This window comes from Petromyzon marinus, chromosome 34 (genome assembly GCF_048934315.1).
Source record: "Petromyzon marinus isolate PM22_M1 ecotype Great Lakes invasive population chromosome 34, UKy_Petmar_22M1.pri1.0, whole genome shotgun sequence".
In the NCBI taxonomy this organism is placed as follows: Eukaryota; Metazoa; Chordata; class Hyperoartia; order Petromyzontiformes; family Petromyzontidae; genus Petromyzon; species Petromyzon marinus.
The window spans coordinates 5,942,282-5,961,747 of record NC_133700.1 but is presented as its reverse complement, the minus strand read 5'-3'; the positions used below and the strand labels follow the sequence as shown (position 1 = coordinate 5,961,747).

At 47.5% G+C, this 19,466-nt stretch overlaps 1 protein-coding gene across 1 annotated transcript in view; it reads left to right on the top strand.

Annotated features, from left to right (window-relative positions):
- ADCY5 (adenylate cyclase 5) overlaps positions 1-19,466 on the top strand; it is a 211,057-nt gene that overhangs the window by 150,076 nt on the left and 41,515 nt on the right. Inside the window, exons 4-8 of the mRNA XM_032965498.2 lie at positions 1,463-1,574; positions 3,000-3,127; positions 6,366-6,524; positions 12,306-12,447; positions 15,665-15,796. Of these exons, the coding sequence (XP_032821389.1) occupies positions 1,463-1,574; positions 3,000-3,127; positions 6,366-6,524; positions 12,306-12,447; positions 15,665-15,796 (673 nt within the window). The remainder of the gene's footprint in view (positions 1-1,462; positions 1,575-2,999; positions 3,128-6,365; positions 6,525-12,305; positions 12,448-15,664; positions 15,797-19,466) is intronic.

The following is a 19,466-nucleotide window of genomic DNA, read 5'->3' as shown; positions in this document are numbered from 1 at the left end:
GCCTCTGTGATTTTTTTTTCTACCATCCTTACTTACCGCATTCCATTTTACGGGAGGTACGTATATGGCAATGCAGCAAAATGATTTGCTGTATTACGATCTACGCATCCACGCTTGCTGACTTCACCAACGCCGCACTGCTCAGCACAGTGAAGTACGGTCAAATAATCCCCATCACCTACACGATGTGGGGAGGCCCTCATCCCTAATTGGATCAACCAAATATCTACACGAGTAGATATAACTAGTATATGTGACTGATAGTAGTGGTGTCTAATCTATATTTGTTTTGGGTTAGGTCACGTAATACCTGTGTAGTGTGTTGTACAGAGGCACACACTGGAGTTTGGAGGCAACACTTTTATTCCAACACCCCAACAGGGTAACTCACTAAACGTACACTGGTTCTACTGCTCGGTGATAGCTACACGGTTAACTATCTGAACAGCAGGTTAACTACACAACCGGGTCAGTCAAGCCTACATGCTGCCTGACCCATGATGCCGGGCGAAGACCGAAGACCACAGAGACGTAGCACCAAAGGTTGATTCCACAGACGAGCGCCGATTGCTCTTGGAGGTTCCCCTTTATCCTGCCGAGCGTGCCCTCGCTCCGCCTTCGGCCACGCCCCCTTCTGGATCTTGCCAGAAGGCTCTCGGCTTCATATCACGTGTCCCTCAAGTCTCCTTTCGGGTCCCCTTGCTACCCTGCTCCGGTCACATGCCCTCTCGGGTTCACACGGAGTAGCACGTCCTCACTTGCTCTCCTCCAGCCCTCACCAGAACTATGCCCCCTATGGCCAGCTTCCATGTCAACCCATGTTCTGGTGGCAGAGAGACTCCCTATGTGCGTTTCCACTCTCGTGACAGCAACTGATGCTGACGCCATAGTGACACGATTAATGTCACTACACCTGTAGTAGTCTTATAACAAGCATTTTTCCATTAACCTTCCACCACCCGACAAGATTGCCACGCATATAAAGCTATTATGCGTACGTGCCAATCACTGTACAGTAGCGATAACATTCTGACCGCACCTCCGATTAGCACGGTTGGCTACGTACGGTGCGAAAGAAGTTCAACATTCTGATTTACAATAAAGTTCCTCACCGGTGGCTTAAGAGTTTTCATGCCCGAAATTAATACAAACGTACGATGACGTTTTGTTTTAAACTGCTCTTGAGCTTCTTCAGATCGTGCAATGGGCAGGTGCAATACCTTGATCAATACATTGGCGCGTATAAATACCATCTCTGCAAACCTGACATCGTTGCCGAGCAGCGGAAGAGTTAATGATAATAAATTCTCACAACAACAAAAAAACCTGCCACGTGGTCTAACCTAGAAACAAATATTGATCGTTGTGCCCGCTTCCGAAAAGCTGTGTTTTAATCTCGTGCCAGTGTCTGTTTGCTAGCAGAGGCTTAACGATAAGTTTTGTCTTTCCGTCCATCTCCCAGCATCCTCTTTGCAGACATCGAGGGCTTCACGAGCCTGGCGTCTCAGTGCACGGCCCAGGAGCTCGTCATGACACTCAACGAACTGTTTGCGCGCTTCGACAAACTGGCCGCGGTACGTTGTCCCACAAAGACAAAGAGACAAAGATTCACACATATAGCCTGAAACAGACTGTTGGGGCAAGTGCTGTTAGCGAATACCTATGAAGGCAAGCATGGCCATGCTAGGGGAGGGAGTGAGGCAGCCCTAAGCCTGGCCGCGTTTGTCTCCCTAGTGGCGATGTTTACACAATGCACCAGGTACTTCATTAAAGCTGAATTGACTTAGGGGAGACCCGGAACTGGTTCAAATATTCCCCGCTGTTATTGGTCGCGAGTGGAAATCTAACTCAGATCGCCGGATTAGCTCAGTGCTCTAACCACTGTGCCACTGCTCCGCTACAAGCACGTACACACAGACACGTAAACTTGCGCATATACATATAAAAAAAGCACAAGCATGCAGAGTCTCATTACGCATCGGGGTATACATTGCTCGTTTTTAACACACGAGTGTGTCGGTACGTATACGTGTTTGTATATACACATATATACAATGGTCCCTCGGTTTACGATGCCATTGATTAATGATATTTCGATAAACAATCCGCCTCCCATAGGGTCCCAATGTTTCGATTAACGATACATTTTCGATTAACTATATGTTCACGATATCACGCAGCCGCCAATTTCGGCCAATCGGAGAGCTCCTAAGTGGATTTGGCAGACCTCAGCCAATCAACGACGCCCTTTCATGAGCGTTTTGAGAGCAACTAGCTGCTAGCTTTTCAATGTTAATTGTGCGTTGCTTATGGAAACAGCTCTCTTGAATACTTAGTGGTTTTTTTTACTTGAACGTTAAATCATCAATAATAATGGCCCCTAAAATGAATGTGAAGAAAGACAAGAAAGTGAGGAAAACTATTTTCTCCTACCCCAATTTCTCCATTAACTCCTTATGCCATCCATCTTCTTAGCCTAAGGTAAGCATTTTTATTCTCTATTTATGCACCATTTTTATTCTATATTTATTCATTATTATCCAAGTTTCTACGAATATTGAGGCTTTAATATGTTCTTATAACTTGACTTAAAGCTTTCGTGACTGCAGTAATTCATATTGTTTGGGTCTTTCGGTAAAGCCAGGGAGATATAACAAATAATAAAAAAAGAATATACTTTTTTATTTTATTATTTGTTCTATTTACGTTGCTTTTACCGAAAGACCCAAAGAATATGTTCTTATGACGTTTATTTATTAAAATTGTGTGCTTAAATATTATAAACTATGTTTTTAGAGTGAATAAGGTGAACTTCCGATCGTCTTGGAACAAATTAAGCCTTTAGCGTGTGCTTCCTATATTCGCTTAACAATCATTCCAATTAACGATGGTTTTCGTGAAACCAATTAATACTGAGGGACCATTGCTTATATGTGTGCAGAGCTCGCCCCCAGCAGTTGACGAGGCGATTCGGGGGATCTTTGCCTTTTGCTCTTCAGGAAAACCACTGCCTGAGGATCAAGATCCTGGGCGACTGCTACTACTGTGTGTCGGGGCTGCCAGAGGCACGCGCAGACCACGCGCACTGCTGTGTTGAGATGGGAGTCGACATGATCGAGGCCATCTCGTACGATGCATGCACGCACACACACACACACGCAACAAAGATCACACGTATAGCCTTTAACAGACTGCAGGAGCAAGTGCTGTTCGCGAACAACCGATGAACGGCTGGCATGTCACACGAGGGGGTGGGTGGCCAGCGCCACGCCTTTGTATCCCCCGTGGCGATGTTTAAATGCCGTTCCTTGTACTCATTTAAGGCCCAGGATTGGTTCAGATATTCGCCACTGATGTTTTCTATGGCTGGGAATTGTACTCGGGTGGTTGGCTTTCTAGGACGGTGTGCCAACCACTGCACCACTGCTCCACCCAACTATGTACATATTTACACAAAGACAGAGACCCCCCGAATAACCTTAAAAAAACTGTTGGGGCAAGTGCTGTTAGTGAGCACCTATGAAGGCCGACACGGCAAATGAGGGGGTGAGTGAGCAGCACTGTGCCCGGATGCCTTTGTCTCCCAAGTGGCGATGTTTACACACCACATCAGGTACTCATTTGAGGCTGAGTCAACCTAGGGGAAGCTCTGGATAGGTTCAGATTTTCGTCACCGATCTTGTCCCTGAGTAGGAATCGAACTCGGGTTACCAGGTTTGTAGCGCAGCATGCTAGGCACGTCAATACCTCTCCCCAACAGGTATACATTTACACACATGCACACACGCGCATCTCCATACACACCACTTTTTAGACATTCAAAATAATCATTCAAGCGATTAGAGTTGGCGAGGCACAAGCCAAAGTAACACCCATTCACACCCGGTGACTCTGAGAGGTCGGGAAGACATAACCGCAGGACAACTTCAATTGATGCCTCGGAAACGGAGATGTCTCACCCCAAAACTAGAATAGTTTCTCGTCCATCAGCCTACTAACATTCAAGATGAATTACTCTTGAGCGGCATTTTATTTTAAGAAAGCAAAACTCGAGACCAACCTTGACCTTTTTTGGGGTTTTATTAGCAGAGCTGGGATTGTTAATCGAATGCTGCTAGGTTACCAGATGTTTTTGCAAAGAGCACTCCTTAATGCCCTGCAATGAGTGGTTCGCCAAATGTCAGTCATCTGAGATATGAATGATTATCAAGTGTAGTCCTCGGAGGCTGGGTGTCGCTGAATTAAGTTAAAAAAAGGTTATACAAATAGCGATTTAAAAAAAAATTGAGTTATGGGTTTGGAACGTTAAAATCCTGGTCAGGTTCCGGCTCAGCCATTTAAATCCTGGTCAGGTTCCGCCTCGGCCTTTCATCCTTCGGGGGTCAATATGGTAAGTATCACTTTGTGGGACATCAGCATGTTGGTTGTCATAAGAATGGACCGGCTTTCACCATGGGAATGTGGAATTTTCACTCCTGGCTCGACTATAAACAGAGATGAGAGGTGGTGCAACATGCTCGTTTTTGAGCCTTGGATAACATTTTCTTTTTGTTTTATATATACATAGAAGCAGCAGATTAATTAATAGAGACCATCAAACTCACACGAACCTCTTTTAATTTAGAATGGGATCCAAAGGATTTGAAGCCAGAGATCTCACTTGTGCTTCTGGCTCATTAGCTATGAAGTGGCCGTTACGAGCCCCATGAGGGTAACCCAGCCTCAGGGCATGAACCGGGCATCCCAGCAGGCCTGCCTTCAGTGGCTCAGACTTGGCCATTATGAATCCATCTTAATCACTGAACGTATAAATTGCGTTCTCTAAAATTCAAATTTCAACGCCAACCCAATTCAGGGGGTTTTGTCTTTTTTTTTCTCGTTGGGAAATAGAAAAGTTAATCACGCCCAAGTGGCGGCAGCACAAGCCCTGGCTTACATAACGGTGCCGAGTTACATAAATGCACTCACAACTTCAAAGCCTCGCTTCGGGCACAATGATTGGAGAAACTTTGGGTTCACATGCTCTTATTTCGACGAGGTTTTTTTTTTGCTTACCAAGACCGAGATGTTCCAGACGTCAGCCGGCACGCCATCGAACCGGCACGCCCGGAGTCGCCGGATCCATTCCCGCTACAGCCGCCCTGTAATTTTTGCTGTCATGGTCTAAGGGCGCTGTGGTGGCGAGATGTTAACTACCTCACCTGGTATACAGGATGTCGTGGGTTCAATCCCAACCCTGACGCTTGCTGTTTATTTGGAGTTTGCGTGTCTCTCTCTCTCCTCGTGGTCACGTGGACTTTTCTCCAGGTCCTCTGGTTTTTCCCTCCACATTTAGAAACATGCTCTTGAAGTATTTGGCTGCTCTAGATTTTCACACAATAGGCCACTTCGTTGGGCTATCATATGTGGCCAGGTCGCTTCTGAAAAAAGAGCTACATAGCTCAGTGGGGGCCTTACCTGGTAAAATAAATACGTTTTTTGTTTAATTGCTCGGGTTGCCAACTTGCGGGGCTCTTGAGACGCTTGTGACTGTTTAAGGGCTGCTTCGTGGATGTTATTAATTAAGGCCAACATCTTCTCGTATTCACCACGCGCATTGCGGTTCTTGAAATATTGAGGGTTTTTTTTTTAATACCGAATTTGAAACAAATACCTTTTGTTATTTTGGTTGCCGACCCGTGGTGTAATGGTTAGCACACTGAAATTGCAATCCAGAGTTTGACTGTTTTCTTCAATACCACAGAATGGCAGTTATTACAATGGACAACAATTGACCAAGCAGGATATATGGATATATTTGTCTTTATGTACATGTTTCACTTATATGTACATGTGTGTGTGTATATATACATGCGCGTGTGTGCGCATGCATATTAACATACTTGTGTGTATACTTGCATGCGCGTGTGTGTGTGTACATGTTTATTAATATACGTAGGGAGCGGTGGCGTTGTGGTTAGCGCGCTGCGTTACAAACCCGGCAACCCGGGTTCGATTCATGCTCATGGCCAACACCAGTGATGATTATCTGAACTGGTCCTGGGCCTCCCTTAGGTCGACTCAGCCTTAAATGAGTACCTGGTGCGATGTGTAAACATCGCCACTGGAGAGACAAAGGCGACCGGCGGTGGTTTGGCTACCCACCCCCTCGTGTGCCGTGCCGGCGTTCATAGGTGCTCGCTAACAACACTTGCTAAACAGGGGATCTTTGTCTTTTGAATATGCGATGTGTGTTCGTTTGCATGTTCACCTGTATGCACGTGTATGTGTGTATGTGTATGAATGTATGTCTGTGTTCGTGTGCGTGTTCACCTGTGCGTGCGCGCGTGTGTGTACGTGTATGTGTGTGCCTGCTCGTGCGCCAGGCTCGTGCGGGAGGTGACGGGCGTCAACGTGAACATGCGAGTCGGCATCCACAGCGGACGCGTCCACTGCGGGGTCCTCGGACTCATCAAGTGGCAGTTTGACGTCTGGTCCAACGACGTCACCCTGGCCAACCACATGGAGGCCGGGGGCAAGGCTGGGTAGGCAGTGTGCACACAACAAACAACAACAACCAAACACAACAATCACAATATCAATTAACATGGTGTTCTAAAATGGCCGCTCTCTACACGTACAGCCCCCTTTGTCAATCCACTGCTGGATAAGAGCTCCACTGGCACACACCACGCGGGTCGTGGGACAATGGATTTTGCTGCAGGGCCTTCTGGCACTCGCACCGTAGACCCGGAGCATCTATAACACCTGTTAGGGCATCGTGGTGGCCATTGCGAGCAACTGAGCACCATATGGGTGCTCAAGGCCTGATTAGCTTCTGAGATCTGGGTCGGGTGCATTCCGGATGATTTTGTTTTTCATCAAAAGCCCAGGATGCTTTAACTTTACAAAAAGGTGACGTACTTATGAGGGTGGAAGCGGGGGGGGGGGGGGGGTGGGGGGGCTAGAGGGTTGGATGAGGTACCAAGAAACTGGGACCCCAACACCAACGACAGGGATGGGCCCAAGGGGCAGCCCGGGGCAGCACCAACGAGTGTCAGCTCGGCATCCTCAGGGCAGCCAAGGTCCAATCCAACGAGTCTTAGGGCAGTCTTGGGGGCCAGGGAATGTGCAAAGATCCCCCGTATAGCCTGTAACAGACTTTTGGCGCGAGTGCTGTTCTCGAGCAATTATGAAGGCCGGCAAGGCACACAAGGGGGTGGGTGTCCAGCACCACGCACGGCCGCCTTTGTCTCCCTAGTGAAAATATTTACACATCACACCAGGTATTCATTTGAGGCTGAGTCGACCCAGGGGAGGACCGGGCCGTTTCAAATAATCGTCACTGGTGTTGGCCGTCAGTGGGAATACGAACTCGAGTTACCAAGTCCGTAGCGCAGCGTGCTAACCGCTACACTACGGCATGTACACACGTATGTGTTGGCAAGCCATGTATAGGGGACCCTACCTAGCTCACACATGCACGCGTACGTACGCACGTGCACACACATACATGGTGTACAGTGAGGGAAAAAAGTATTTGATACCCTGCTGATTTTGTACGTTTGCCCGCTGACAAATAAATGATTAATCTATAATTTTAATGGTAGGTTTATTTGAACAGTGAGAGACAGAATAACAACAACAAAATCCAGAAAAACGCATGTCAAAAATGTTATAAATTGATTTGCATTTTAGTGAGGGAAATAAGTATTTGACCCCCTCTCAATCAGAAAGATTTCTGGCTCCCAGGTGTCTTTTATACAGGTAACAAGCTGAGATTAGGAGCACACTCTTAAAGGGAGTGCTCCTAATCTCAGCTTGTTACCTGTATATAAGACACCTGTCCACAGAAGCAATCAATCAATAAGATTCCAAACTCTCCACCATGGCCAAGACCAAAGAGCTCTCCAAGGATGTCAGGGACAAGATTGTAGACCTACACAAGGCTGGAATGGGCTACAAGACCATTGCCAAGCAGCTTGTTGAGAAGGTGACAACAGTTGGTGCGATTATTCGCAAATAGAAGAAACACAAAAGAACTGTCAATCTCCCTCGGCCTGGGGCTCCATGCAAGATCTCACCTCGTGGAGTTGCAATGATCATGAGAACGGTGAGGAATCAGCCCAGAACTACACGGGAGGATCGTGTCAATGATCTCAAGGCAGCTGGGACCATAGTCACCAAGAAAACAATTGGTAACACTACACCGTGAAGGACTGAAATCCTGCAGCGCCCGCAAGGTCCCCCTGCTCAAGAAAGCACATATACATGCCCGTCTGAAGTTTGCCAATGAATATCTGAATGATTCAGAGGACAACTGGGTGAAAGTGTTGTGGTCAGATGAGACCAAAATGGAGCTCTTTGGCATCAACTCAACTCGCCGTGTTTGGAGGAGGAATGCTGCCTATGACCCCAAGAACACCATCCCCACCATCAAACATGGAGGTGGAAACATTATGCTTTGGGGGTGTTTTTCTGCTAAGGGGACAGGACAACTTCACCGCATCAAAGGGACGATGGACGGGGCCATGCACCGTCAAATCTTGGGTGAGAACCTCCTTCCCTCAGCCAAGGCATTGAAAATGGGTCGTGGATGGGTATTCCAGCATGACAATGACCCAAAACACACGGCCAAGGCAACAAAGGAATGGCTCAAGAAGAAGCACATTAAGGTCCTGGAGTGGCCTAGCCAGTCTCCAGACCTTAATCCCATAGAAAATCTGTGGAGGGAGCTGAAGGTTCGAGTTGCCAAACGTCAGCCTCGAAACCTTAATGACTTGGAGAAGATCTGCAAAGAGGAGTGGGACAAAATCCCTCCTGAGATGTGTGCAAACCTGGTGGCCAACTACAAGAAACGTCTGACCTCTGTGATTGCCAACAAGGGTTTTGCCACCAAGTACTAAGTCATGTTTTGCAGAGGGGTCAAATACTTATTTCCCTCACTAAAATGCAAATCAATTTATAAAATTTTTGACATGCGTTTTTCTGGATTATTTTGTTGTTTTTCTGTCTCTCACTGTTCAAATAAACCTACCATTAAAATTATAGACTGATCATTGCTTTCTCAGTGGGCAAACGTACAAAATCAGCAGGGGATCAAATACTTTTTTCCCTCACTATACGTGTGTAAAGTTACGACTTGTTTCAAGTATATGCAAAAGTTGCATGTTGCCCATTACAGTCAATTGAGATAGAGCGCACAAGGTGTAGCAAATGAGAATGAGACGTCAAAAATGTATCAAAACCCTGTTCGTTAACTTTATTTGTACGATATGCAGATACACGCACGAACGAAACTGTACAAGCGACGTAGAAAAACGGCAACGAACGAGGCGCAACGTGATCGATTCTTCAGTTTTCTCCTGAATCCGAATCGTGACCATTCCTTGTATTTGTTGTTGAACTTCTTTTGCACCGTACGTAGCAAACCATGCTGATTGGGGGTACGGGGGGGAAGGACAACAAACTAAACACAAAAAAACGGTTATAAATAAATGAGTTTTCAATTTAGTTTTAAAAGTGCTTAGCTCCCAGTGGCTTGACTTGCAATGGGCAGTGAATTGTTGCACGAATAATTTATATTTATGCAATTTGCACGTTCTCGTGAGTAAGTGTACTCTCACAAATTTAAATTCCCAAACGCAAGCCCTTGTATCCCTGATATAGTCATGTTCATCACGTTCCGGCACCAGCTATGCACTCAGTCGATGCTGAGTCAGAATCAGAATGTTTATTATCCCTGGAAAAAATCCGATGAGCTATGAAGCTCTTTTGCACACTTGTCCAGTAGGGGCATGGCGGTCAGAAAGTCGCAACAATAATGCAAAAAAAGCGTTAGGAGTACAAAGTATAGGAAAGGTAAGCGAATCACTCTAGATCAATAAAAAAAGATAAAGTATAAATTTTGATTTAAAGCTTTCGTGACTGCAGTAATTCATATTCTTAGTTCTTTCGGTAAAGTCACGTTGAAGGGAAACAACAAAATAATAATTTCCCTTCAACGTGACTTTACCGAAAGAACTAAGCATATAAAAGATAAAGTATGTACAGGGACTCTTCTACTTATGAACACTCGACTTACGAACTTTCAGAGATACTAACAAACTTGTCCATATGTCCAGTTGCCTGTCGGAAAGAGAGTCGTAAGTTAAACTGCCGCACATTAGATGGTGGCAGTGGCATCTACATCTAGAGGAGATCATACAACTTTTAAAGCCATTCCCCATGCCGTAAAACATGTTTGGAATCGACAGGACGAACAAATCGATTTACGAACAGACCTCTGGAACCTAACTAGCTCGTAAATAGAGGAATCCTTGTAAATTTTCACTTAAAGCTTTCGTGACTGCAGGGATTAATATTCTTGGTTCTTTCGGTAAAGTCACGTAGAAGGGAAACAATAAAATAATAAAAACCACAGCAATTTTCTTGCTGTGGTTTTCACACCTGATGATTACTTGTGTTGCAGTCGAAACGTCGTGAGCATTTTATTGTTTTATATTTTTATTATTTAATTGTTTCCCTTCTACGTGACTTTACCGAAAGAACCAAGAATATGAGTCCCTGTAAGTAAAAATTCGGGGTGGCCGATCCTAGGGGCAGCCTATACCAGATATAAATGCTGCCTTTGCGCCGGTGTTGTGCATAACAGAATCAGAGTATTTATTTATGCTGGAGGAATCCGATGAGCGACAAAGCTCTTTCTTTCACAGACGTCCAATAGGGGCACGTGGTATAAGAACGTCACAACAACAAACAAGTACAAAAGCAGGATGAATAGGGATACAAACCACGGCGCCACCACTCACCGGGGGCCCCTTTCCCTGCACACTGCTGGCGGAAGCGGCTGTCGCATTGCCTCGCCAAGACGAGCAGATGACCACGGTGACGCTGAAATAATACAACAACAAAAAACCCGACTCCACCAACTCACACACGCGCGCACGCACGAACCGCGTGCACACGCGCGCACGCACGAGCGCATGGACGCCGATGTGCCAAACGCGACCGCACACGAAGAGAGCCTTTAGCTGAACTGTAAACGCACAAATCGCTTCTGATGAACTTGGAGGCCCCTCAAGCGTACGCATGCCGGCTGTTTATTTTAACCAAGGACGTCTGCCCTCCGACGAGAAAAAAAGAAACATTAATCACAATGAACGTGCCAGTGCAAGGGTTAAGTGCATTTGTATACAGTGTTTGCATTACGTTACATGTGAACGCGCGCGTAATGAATGCGATTGTTACGTAAGTGAATGTGTGCGCGTTACACGTGGGGAGACGTAGTGGTAGCGGTTAGCGCACTGCGCTACGAACCCGGCGACTCGAGTTCGATTCCCGCTCACGACCACAACCGGTGACGATCATCCGAACCGGTCCTGGGCCTCCCCTAGGTTAACTCAGCCTCACATGAGTACCTGTTGCGGTGTGTAAACATCTCCACTGGGGAGACAAAGGCGGCCGGGCGTGGTGCTGGCCACCCACCCCCTCGTGTGCCGTGCCGGGCTTCATAGGTGCCCGCTAACAGCACTTGCCCCAACATTCTGTGAAGGCTACACGGGGGAACTTTGTTTTGTTACGTGAACAAGGTGAAGCACATTTAGATGCTGCCCTTTCTGAGTCCGCTGCTGGATGAAGGCATCTGCATGCCGTGTAATGTGTATGGCATCGGGGTTTGTTTGGCCATACTTCACTACACTGGGTCATTGCGGATTGGTGAAGGCGGGGTACGTGGACCGACTCAGACATCACTCGTCACCGATATTGGCCATGGCCTGGTATCAAACTCGGCTCGCCGGGTTCACAGTGCAGCGTGCAAGCCGCTACACCATCGCTTCAGCCCAAGGAATGTTTAAATTGAGATTGAATTTCTCGACTCAGATTTAATCGTTCAAGGCCAAATCTGTGCTGTCGTCAGCGACAGATGATTCATGCTGTGCACAACTGCCATACACATCCTTTAATGTGTATTTGCCCACGTTGTGTGTGGGCATGAGTCCATGTGTGCGCACGTGTGTGTGTCTTTGAAGTGGTGAGCGGTGGTAGTGTAGTGGTTAACGCTCTACGCTTCGAACCTGGAGACCCGAGTTCAATTCCCGCCCACAGCCAACATCGGTGACGTATACCGTACCTGAAACCGGTCCCGGACCTCCCCTAGGTCGACTCAGCCTTTAAATTAGTACCTGGCACGGTGAGACAAAGGCGGCCGGGCGTGGTGCTGGCTTCCCCACCCTCACATGCACCGTGCCAGCCTCAGTAGGCACTTGGTGACGGCACTCACCGCAACAGCATGTGATATCATACGTGCGTGCGTGCGCCCGCAGGCGGATCCACATCACCAAGGCCACGCTGCGGTACCTCAACGGGGACTACGAGGTGGAGGCTGGGCACGGTGGCGAGCGCAACGCCTACCTGAAGACACACAGCATCGAGACCTTCCTCATCGTGGGCTGCAGCCAGAAGAGAGTGAGTGCGCACGCCCCAATCTCGTACCAGTATCGCACCAAGGTTACACCTATACACACCTAGATCACACTTGTACACACTTGTATCTTACTTAGACCACACCTATATCGCACCTAAATTACATCTAGACACACCTGTATCGCACTTAGATCACACCTAGATCACACTTGTATCACACCTACAGTGAGGGAAAAAAGTATTTGATCCCCTGCTAATTTTGTACATTTGCCCGCTGACAAAGAAATGATCAGTCTATAATTTTAATGGTAGGTTTATTAACTTTATTTGAACAGTGAGAGACAGAATAACAACAACAAAATCCAGAAAAACGCATGTCAAAAGTGTTATAAATTGATTTGCATTTTAGTGAGGGAAATAAGTATTTGACCCCCTCTCAATCAGAAAGATTTCTGGCTCCCAGGTGTCTTTTATACAGGTAACAAGCTGAGATTAGGAGCACACTCTTAAAGGGAGTGCTCCTAATCTCAGCTTGTTACCTGTATAAAAGACACCTGTCCACAGAAGCAATCAATCAATCAGATTCCAAACTTTCCACCATGGCCAAGACCAAAGAGCTCTCCAAGGATGTCAAGGAAAAGATTGTAGACCTCCACAAGGCTGGAATGAGCTACAAGACCATTGCCAAGTAGCTTGGTGAGAAGGTGACAACAGTTGGTGCGATTATTCGCAAATGGAAGAAACACAAAAGAACTGTCAATCTCCCTTGGCCTGGGGCTCCATGCAAGATCTCACCTCGTGGAGTTGCAATAATCATGAGAACGGTGAGGAATCAGCCCAGAACTACACGGGAGGATCTTGTCAATGATCTCAAGGCAGCTGGGACCATAGTCACCAAGAAAACAATTGGTAACACACTAAGCCGTGAAGGACTGAAATCCGGCAGCGCCCGCAAGGTCCCCCTGCTCAAGAAAGCACATATACATGCCCGTCTGAAGTTTGCCAATGAACATCTGAATGATTCAGAGGACAACTATGTGAAAGTGTTGTGGTCAGATGAGACCAAAATGGAGCTCTTTGGCATCAACTCAACTCGCCGTGTTTGGAGGAGGAAGAATGCTGCCTATGACCCCAAGAACACCATCCCCACCTTCAAACATGGAGGTAGAAATATTATGCTTTGGGGGTGTTTTTCTGCTAAGGGGACAGGACAACTTCACCGCATCAAAGGGACGATGGACGGGGCCATGTACCGTCAAATCTTGGGTGAGAACCTCCTTCCCTCAGCCAGAGCATTGAAAATGGGTCGTGGATGGGTGTTCCAGCATGACAATGACCAAAAACACACGGCCAAGGCAACAAAATGGAGTGGCTCAAGAGGAAGCACATTAAAGTCCTGTAGTGGCCTAGCCAGTCTCCAGACCTTATTCCCATATAAAATTTGCGGAGGGAGCTGAACGTTCAAGTTGCCAAACGTCAGCCTCGAATCCTTAAGACTTGGAGAAGATCTGCAAAGAGGAGTGGGACAAAATCTCTCCTGAGATGTGTGCAAACCTGGTGGCCAACTACAAGAAACGTCTGACCTCTGTGATTGCCAACAAGGGTGTTGCCAGCAAGTACTAAGTCATGTTTTGCAGAGGGGTCAAATACTTATTTCCCTCATTAAAATGCAAATCAATTTATAACATTTTTGACATGCGATTTTCTGGATTATTTTGTTGTTATTCTGTCTCTCACTGTTCAAATGAATCTACCATTAAAATTATAAACTGATCATTTCTTTGTCAGTGGGCAAACGTACAAAATCAGCAAGGGATCAAATACTTTTTTCCCTCACTGTATACACACCTATATCGCACCTAGATCACAGTATCAATATCACGCGCCCCCCCCCCCCCCCACCACCAAAACTCCTCTGCACCGTACCTAAAATTCCCTGCCATGCACCTGAACATTTCAGGTATCGCACCTTCTGTTGCTGGTCCATTTTCACATGGCGGAGATCCAATCACTTTCCCTTCTACAAAGGTCAACCACAGTTGGCTTCCAACAAAGTGGTACTCAAATTAACGACACCAGTGGGAAGGCGACGACGACTATGACGACGACGGACTAAGCTGACCCGCGGCCAGGGTTTGAACTGGCGACATTCCGATTGTGAGTCAAGCTCTCCGTCACGTAACCCCTCTGGCATGGTAGTTGCTCACACCAATGTGTATGGCAGCGCCGTGTGTAATAGGGCGTTGACTGACCGATGTGTAATTATAAAAGCACTTTGCAACAAAGTGGCCACCGCCGTTTGAAATATTTATAGCCGCGCGCGGTCGACCGCGTTTCTGCTTAAAAAGGCAAAGTTTTTCGCCGGCAATGTTGAGCCGTTAACAGAACCCACCCCCCCCCCCCCTCTCCGTTTCTCCGTGCTGTCCGGAGTAGAGGGTCGTAAAGGAGGCCTCTAGCAGGCAGACCCTGTTTATCTTTAAAAAGTTATCCCATAATCTCGGTGTAGCAAAATTGATACACAACCGTAAAACTTCTTTCGGGACGTCTGGTCAAAAATAGAAGAGTAGACCGACTGCCACCTGGAAGATACCCTCAAGAGCTCCCTCTGCTGCTGGCACTGCTACCAGCAGTGGCAACGAGCAAAGACATTCCAGGGCTGCACCATTACTATTGGGGATTGATGGCGCGGTTTGTAGCGCACTGCTTTAATCCACGGTCGGCTACGTGCGGTTCAAAAGAAGTTTAGGGCACGTGCGCACAAACACTTGGATATCCGTGTTCGATTCCCAGCCAAGCATGGTGTCAGTGGCGAGTGAAATTTGAACCAGTTCTGGGCCTCCACTAGGCTGACTCAGCCTTAAAAATGAGTGCCAGTAGCACTGAGTGACCATCAACTCTGTCTGTGTATATGTGGGAGTGGTGGTGTAGCGGTTAGCTCACAGCACTACAAACTCGGTGACCCGAGTTTGATTCCTGCTCATCAGCCAAAATAACAATCATGAATGTCTGCACTAATCTCGGGTCTGCCCTAGGTCTATTCTGCGTTAAAAAATGACAACCTGATGAAGTGTGTTAACACCAGCACTGGGGAGACAAAGGCGGCCAGGCATAGCGTCTGCCACGCCACCCTCTCGTGCGCCGTGCCAGCCTTCGTAGGTGCTCGATAACAGCACTTTCCCCAACAGTCTTGTTTTACCTCTATGGGACATCTTTGTCTCTGCTGTAATGCATCCACACTGCCCTGTGCGCGTGCGAGCAGAAGGAGGAGAAGGCGATGATCGCGAAGATGAACCGGGCGAGGACCAACTCCCTGGGGAACATGGGCTCTCCGTGGGGCCCTGAGCGCCCCTTCTTCATGTCCAACCACGTCTCCAAGGAGATGAAGACCATGGTGAGAGATCGCCCTCGCACACTGCTCACTCTCCACACCCGCAGGTCGCAACACTTCCACCACCGCCCCCCCCCCCCCCCCACTTCTGCTCCGTCGCTCGCGTTGCTCCGCTCTTGGATCCCCGCCCCCCCCCCCCCGCAGAGTCGTCAACAGCTTCGCACGGCTCAAGGCACCCGTCAACTCTTGCCCGATTGCGCCTTTAGCGGTGGTGCTGCTTACTTAGTGGCCACTCCGGCGTTTTGGGACCTTTGGGCCTGCGCTCGGCAAACCGTGATGAACAAAAAAAATGTTGAGCCATCGTTACACCCCCCCGTCCCCCCGTCCCCCCCATCCCCCTCATCCCCCCCTCCCCCGTCCCCCCCTCCCCCGTCCCACCGCGCCTCCTGTCCCACGCGGAAGCGGCGATCAAAGTGTTTCCTTGCCACGGTGTAACCCAGGTTCAGTCAGGAGGGTGGGATGGTGGATCGCACAAGGATGACAGTCTTGTTGTAGCACGGAGAGCTGAGATGGAGGTGATCGTGGTGATGATGATGATGGTGGTGGTGACAATAATGGCATGGAACGTGCCGAACACAATGAAAGCGCAATAGATGTTGAATCTGGCAGTAGGAAGGAAGTGATAGCGTGGTGTGGTGGCACCCCCCCCGATGGCAGTCATCGCGGTGACCTCGTATTGGAAGGTGCTCAGTGGTACCTCGAAAAACGCATTCGGTAGGACGCCTCATAAGTGTAAAATATAAAAAATATCATCGTTGTTATATCGGCGTATTCGCCCTGATGTGGGGATACTGTTTGCGAAGCCTAGTATCAGCACTTACCCACACAAATAAATTCCTTTTATCCACAATAAACGGAGATGATTAGGAATAATTTGCGACTTGATTCTGGGTCGCTGCTTTTTATCCGCAGAAAGCCGGATAAAAAGATGACAATGAATTGAACGATTATATTATGTTTTGATTTAAAGCTTTCGTGACTGTAGGGATTCATATTCTTGGTTCTTTCGGTAAAGTCACGTAGAAGGGAAACAATAAAATAATAAAAATATAAAACATTACAATTTTCTTGCTGTGGTTTTCACACCTGATGATGATTGCTTGTGTTGCAGGCGAAACGTGAGAATTTTATTGTTTAATATTTTTATTATTTTATTGTTTCCCTTCTATGTGACTTTACTGAAAGAACCAAGACTACGATTATATTATGTTTTATTGGTGGCTCTATGGAAATGCAGAAATACACAGACGACAGGGAGAATTTTCTGCTAACTTACACGTTAATCCTCTTAACCAAGGAAGCGCGCGGATTACAGGAAGAATCAATTTGTGGATAGTAGGAAGAGTAGCGTGATAACTGCGGACTGTGGGGAGTGGGGCGGGGGTCAACACAACGAGCCGCTAATAGGAGAGTGGTGAAGCGCAGTTTTATAGTCGTCGCGGAGTTCAAGAGGCCCGAGCGTGTCTTTTTCGAGGGAGACCCCAGTAACCTGGTAAATCAGATCACAGCAATCAGTCGTTCCTAATGTGGGTAGTCCTCAACAGCGGGTGTGCTACGGGCAGCCAAGAGGTGCCTGGGCTGCATTCGAAATCGCCAGCCCCCTTCTCTCTCTCTCGCCTGACGCTCATCCCTTGCGAAAAGGCCACGGCTCCCAAGGGACGGATGTCTCTAATTAAATACAGTGGCCTTCTCTCATGAGACAAACCACCCCAGGGCGGACCTTGCGCCTAGCCTGCAAACCGGCACCTACCCCCCCCCCCCCCGGAAAACCTCCCCAAAACACCCGCCCCCCACTCTCGCCCACTCACCCACCCACACTCGACGCTCCAGACAATCATTATCTGTGAACAAGAACCAAGGAGAGTTGGTTTGCCAGGAGGCTCACGCTGGCTGTTTCAGTAACCGTGCTCCGGCTCTCACGTTCCCACTCGGTGTGTTTTTATTTTAAATTATAATCCTCGCCGTGGCTAGCCTCAGTGGAGAGTGATATCTGAACCGACCCTGGGCATCATAGTGGCCAGGTTCGGTTAGATGGGAATTATAGTGGCCATGCCACCCACCTAGATCCTGAGTTAAAATCTCGCTTTGATTCCCGGGATCCCAGCCACCTGTAATATTCCAGCTGTGACGTTATTATCACGAGATGAGAAATGTCTACCCATGAGTCTCGTTGTGAGGAGCGGTGCAACATCATACCAGGTTACAATGGTACAGCTTCTGAAGTTTATTTGAATAAGATTTGTCTTTTTTAAATACAATTTTTGGGCATCTCACGAGACAGAGGACCCATTCGGAACCGTCACACGACAGTACAACAATTCGTGCTAAGAGAGTGGCCCTCCGAAGCGGATTTCACAGAGCTACCTCTGATGTCGCTTTTTGTCGGCAGTCCCTCTCCCACCCCCTCTGTCACTCAGAGCAATGTTTGTCACATGACACTCAAATGTATATATTTTTTCAGTGTTACACGTCAGGAAAACCTACTTATCTTACTGCATTGTCTTGGACGACGCTTCATCAAACTGCAGGTTCGCAGTCTCACCGTGTGATTCCCCCAACCCTGCGTTATCAACCTTAACCTTTACACCAAGGGAAAAATATCGCTGTAGGATAAGCTCCGGGGGCATATTTGATAGACATGGTCAGAGTAGTGTGCTCATTCGTTCACATAGCACATTGGATATGTTTGGGTAACATAGCATGGGTCACGCAAGGATGGGCTTGGGATGTTCATTTGTAACATAAGGATTGCACGTAGAGGCCACGTGCTTGAATTCGCCAATAACTGAAAGCGCCTTGCGTCACAGCTCATCCCAACCATTCCAGTCTCGCAAAGGTGGGCCCCCGTCGGCAGCCGTCCCTGCGTGTGTGGCACAAGGTGCACGCAGCGCTAACCAGCAAACTAAGTATGGTCCGCCAGTAGGGGGTGATTTCGTGACGTTTTCCGCAATTATCAACAGGAGTTGATTTACGGGTATTTTTTTGTTTGTTATTGGGAAAATTTGGACGACCGGCATACACGGCTTAGCCTTTTTCAAAGAAAGTCACGTGATCTTTAATGCCCACTGAGAGGTGGTCGGCGTGCGCTAATCGTTATTCAATTTTCAAAAATGCCCCGTTGACCGGTATTTTATCATTCAGACACTCAGCCAGTACGGGATATGGGGCTGATGTTGATGCGTCTGGCTCAGACACTGTGGTCAGCACTGCTGAGAGCCTAGGTTTGAATTTAAGCAGCCACCTGTCATTATATCAGGATCCCACGCACGGTGAGATTAATGTGCACAGTCTGGTCACATTTTTCACTTAACGTTATATAGGGGTGGTTATGTTTTACTGTTGGTGCAAACATGTGGCGCTCATAAATCCAACCGTCAAACCGATCGTGTTTCCATCGTGCGATTTCATGATAGCGTTACGTAACTTTGTTTTCTCCTGTTTACTCATAAACATCGCCGTGCAAACATGGAACGCAACAGGTCGTTTGTAAAACGGCTTTGTCAAACGAGGGAACAGGCGCCGATGAAATATTGGGATGGAGTAGCGAGCTGTACGCGCGATTATTATTTTCATCGCCGATCAATCGCCACTACAGCGCGTAATTAGTTTTTGGTGGAATATTCGTGATGTTTGTTTTTATTGAACGTGAAGAAGGTGTGATCTTGCGAATGAC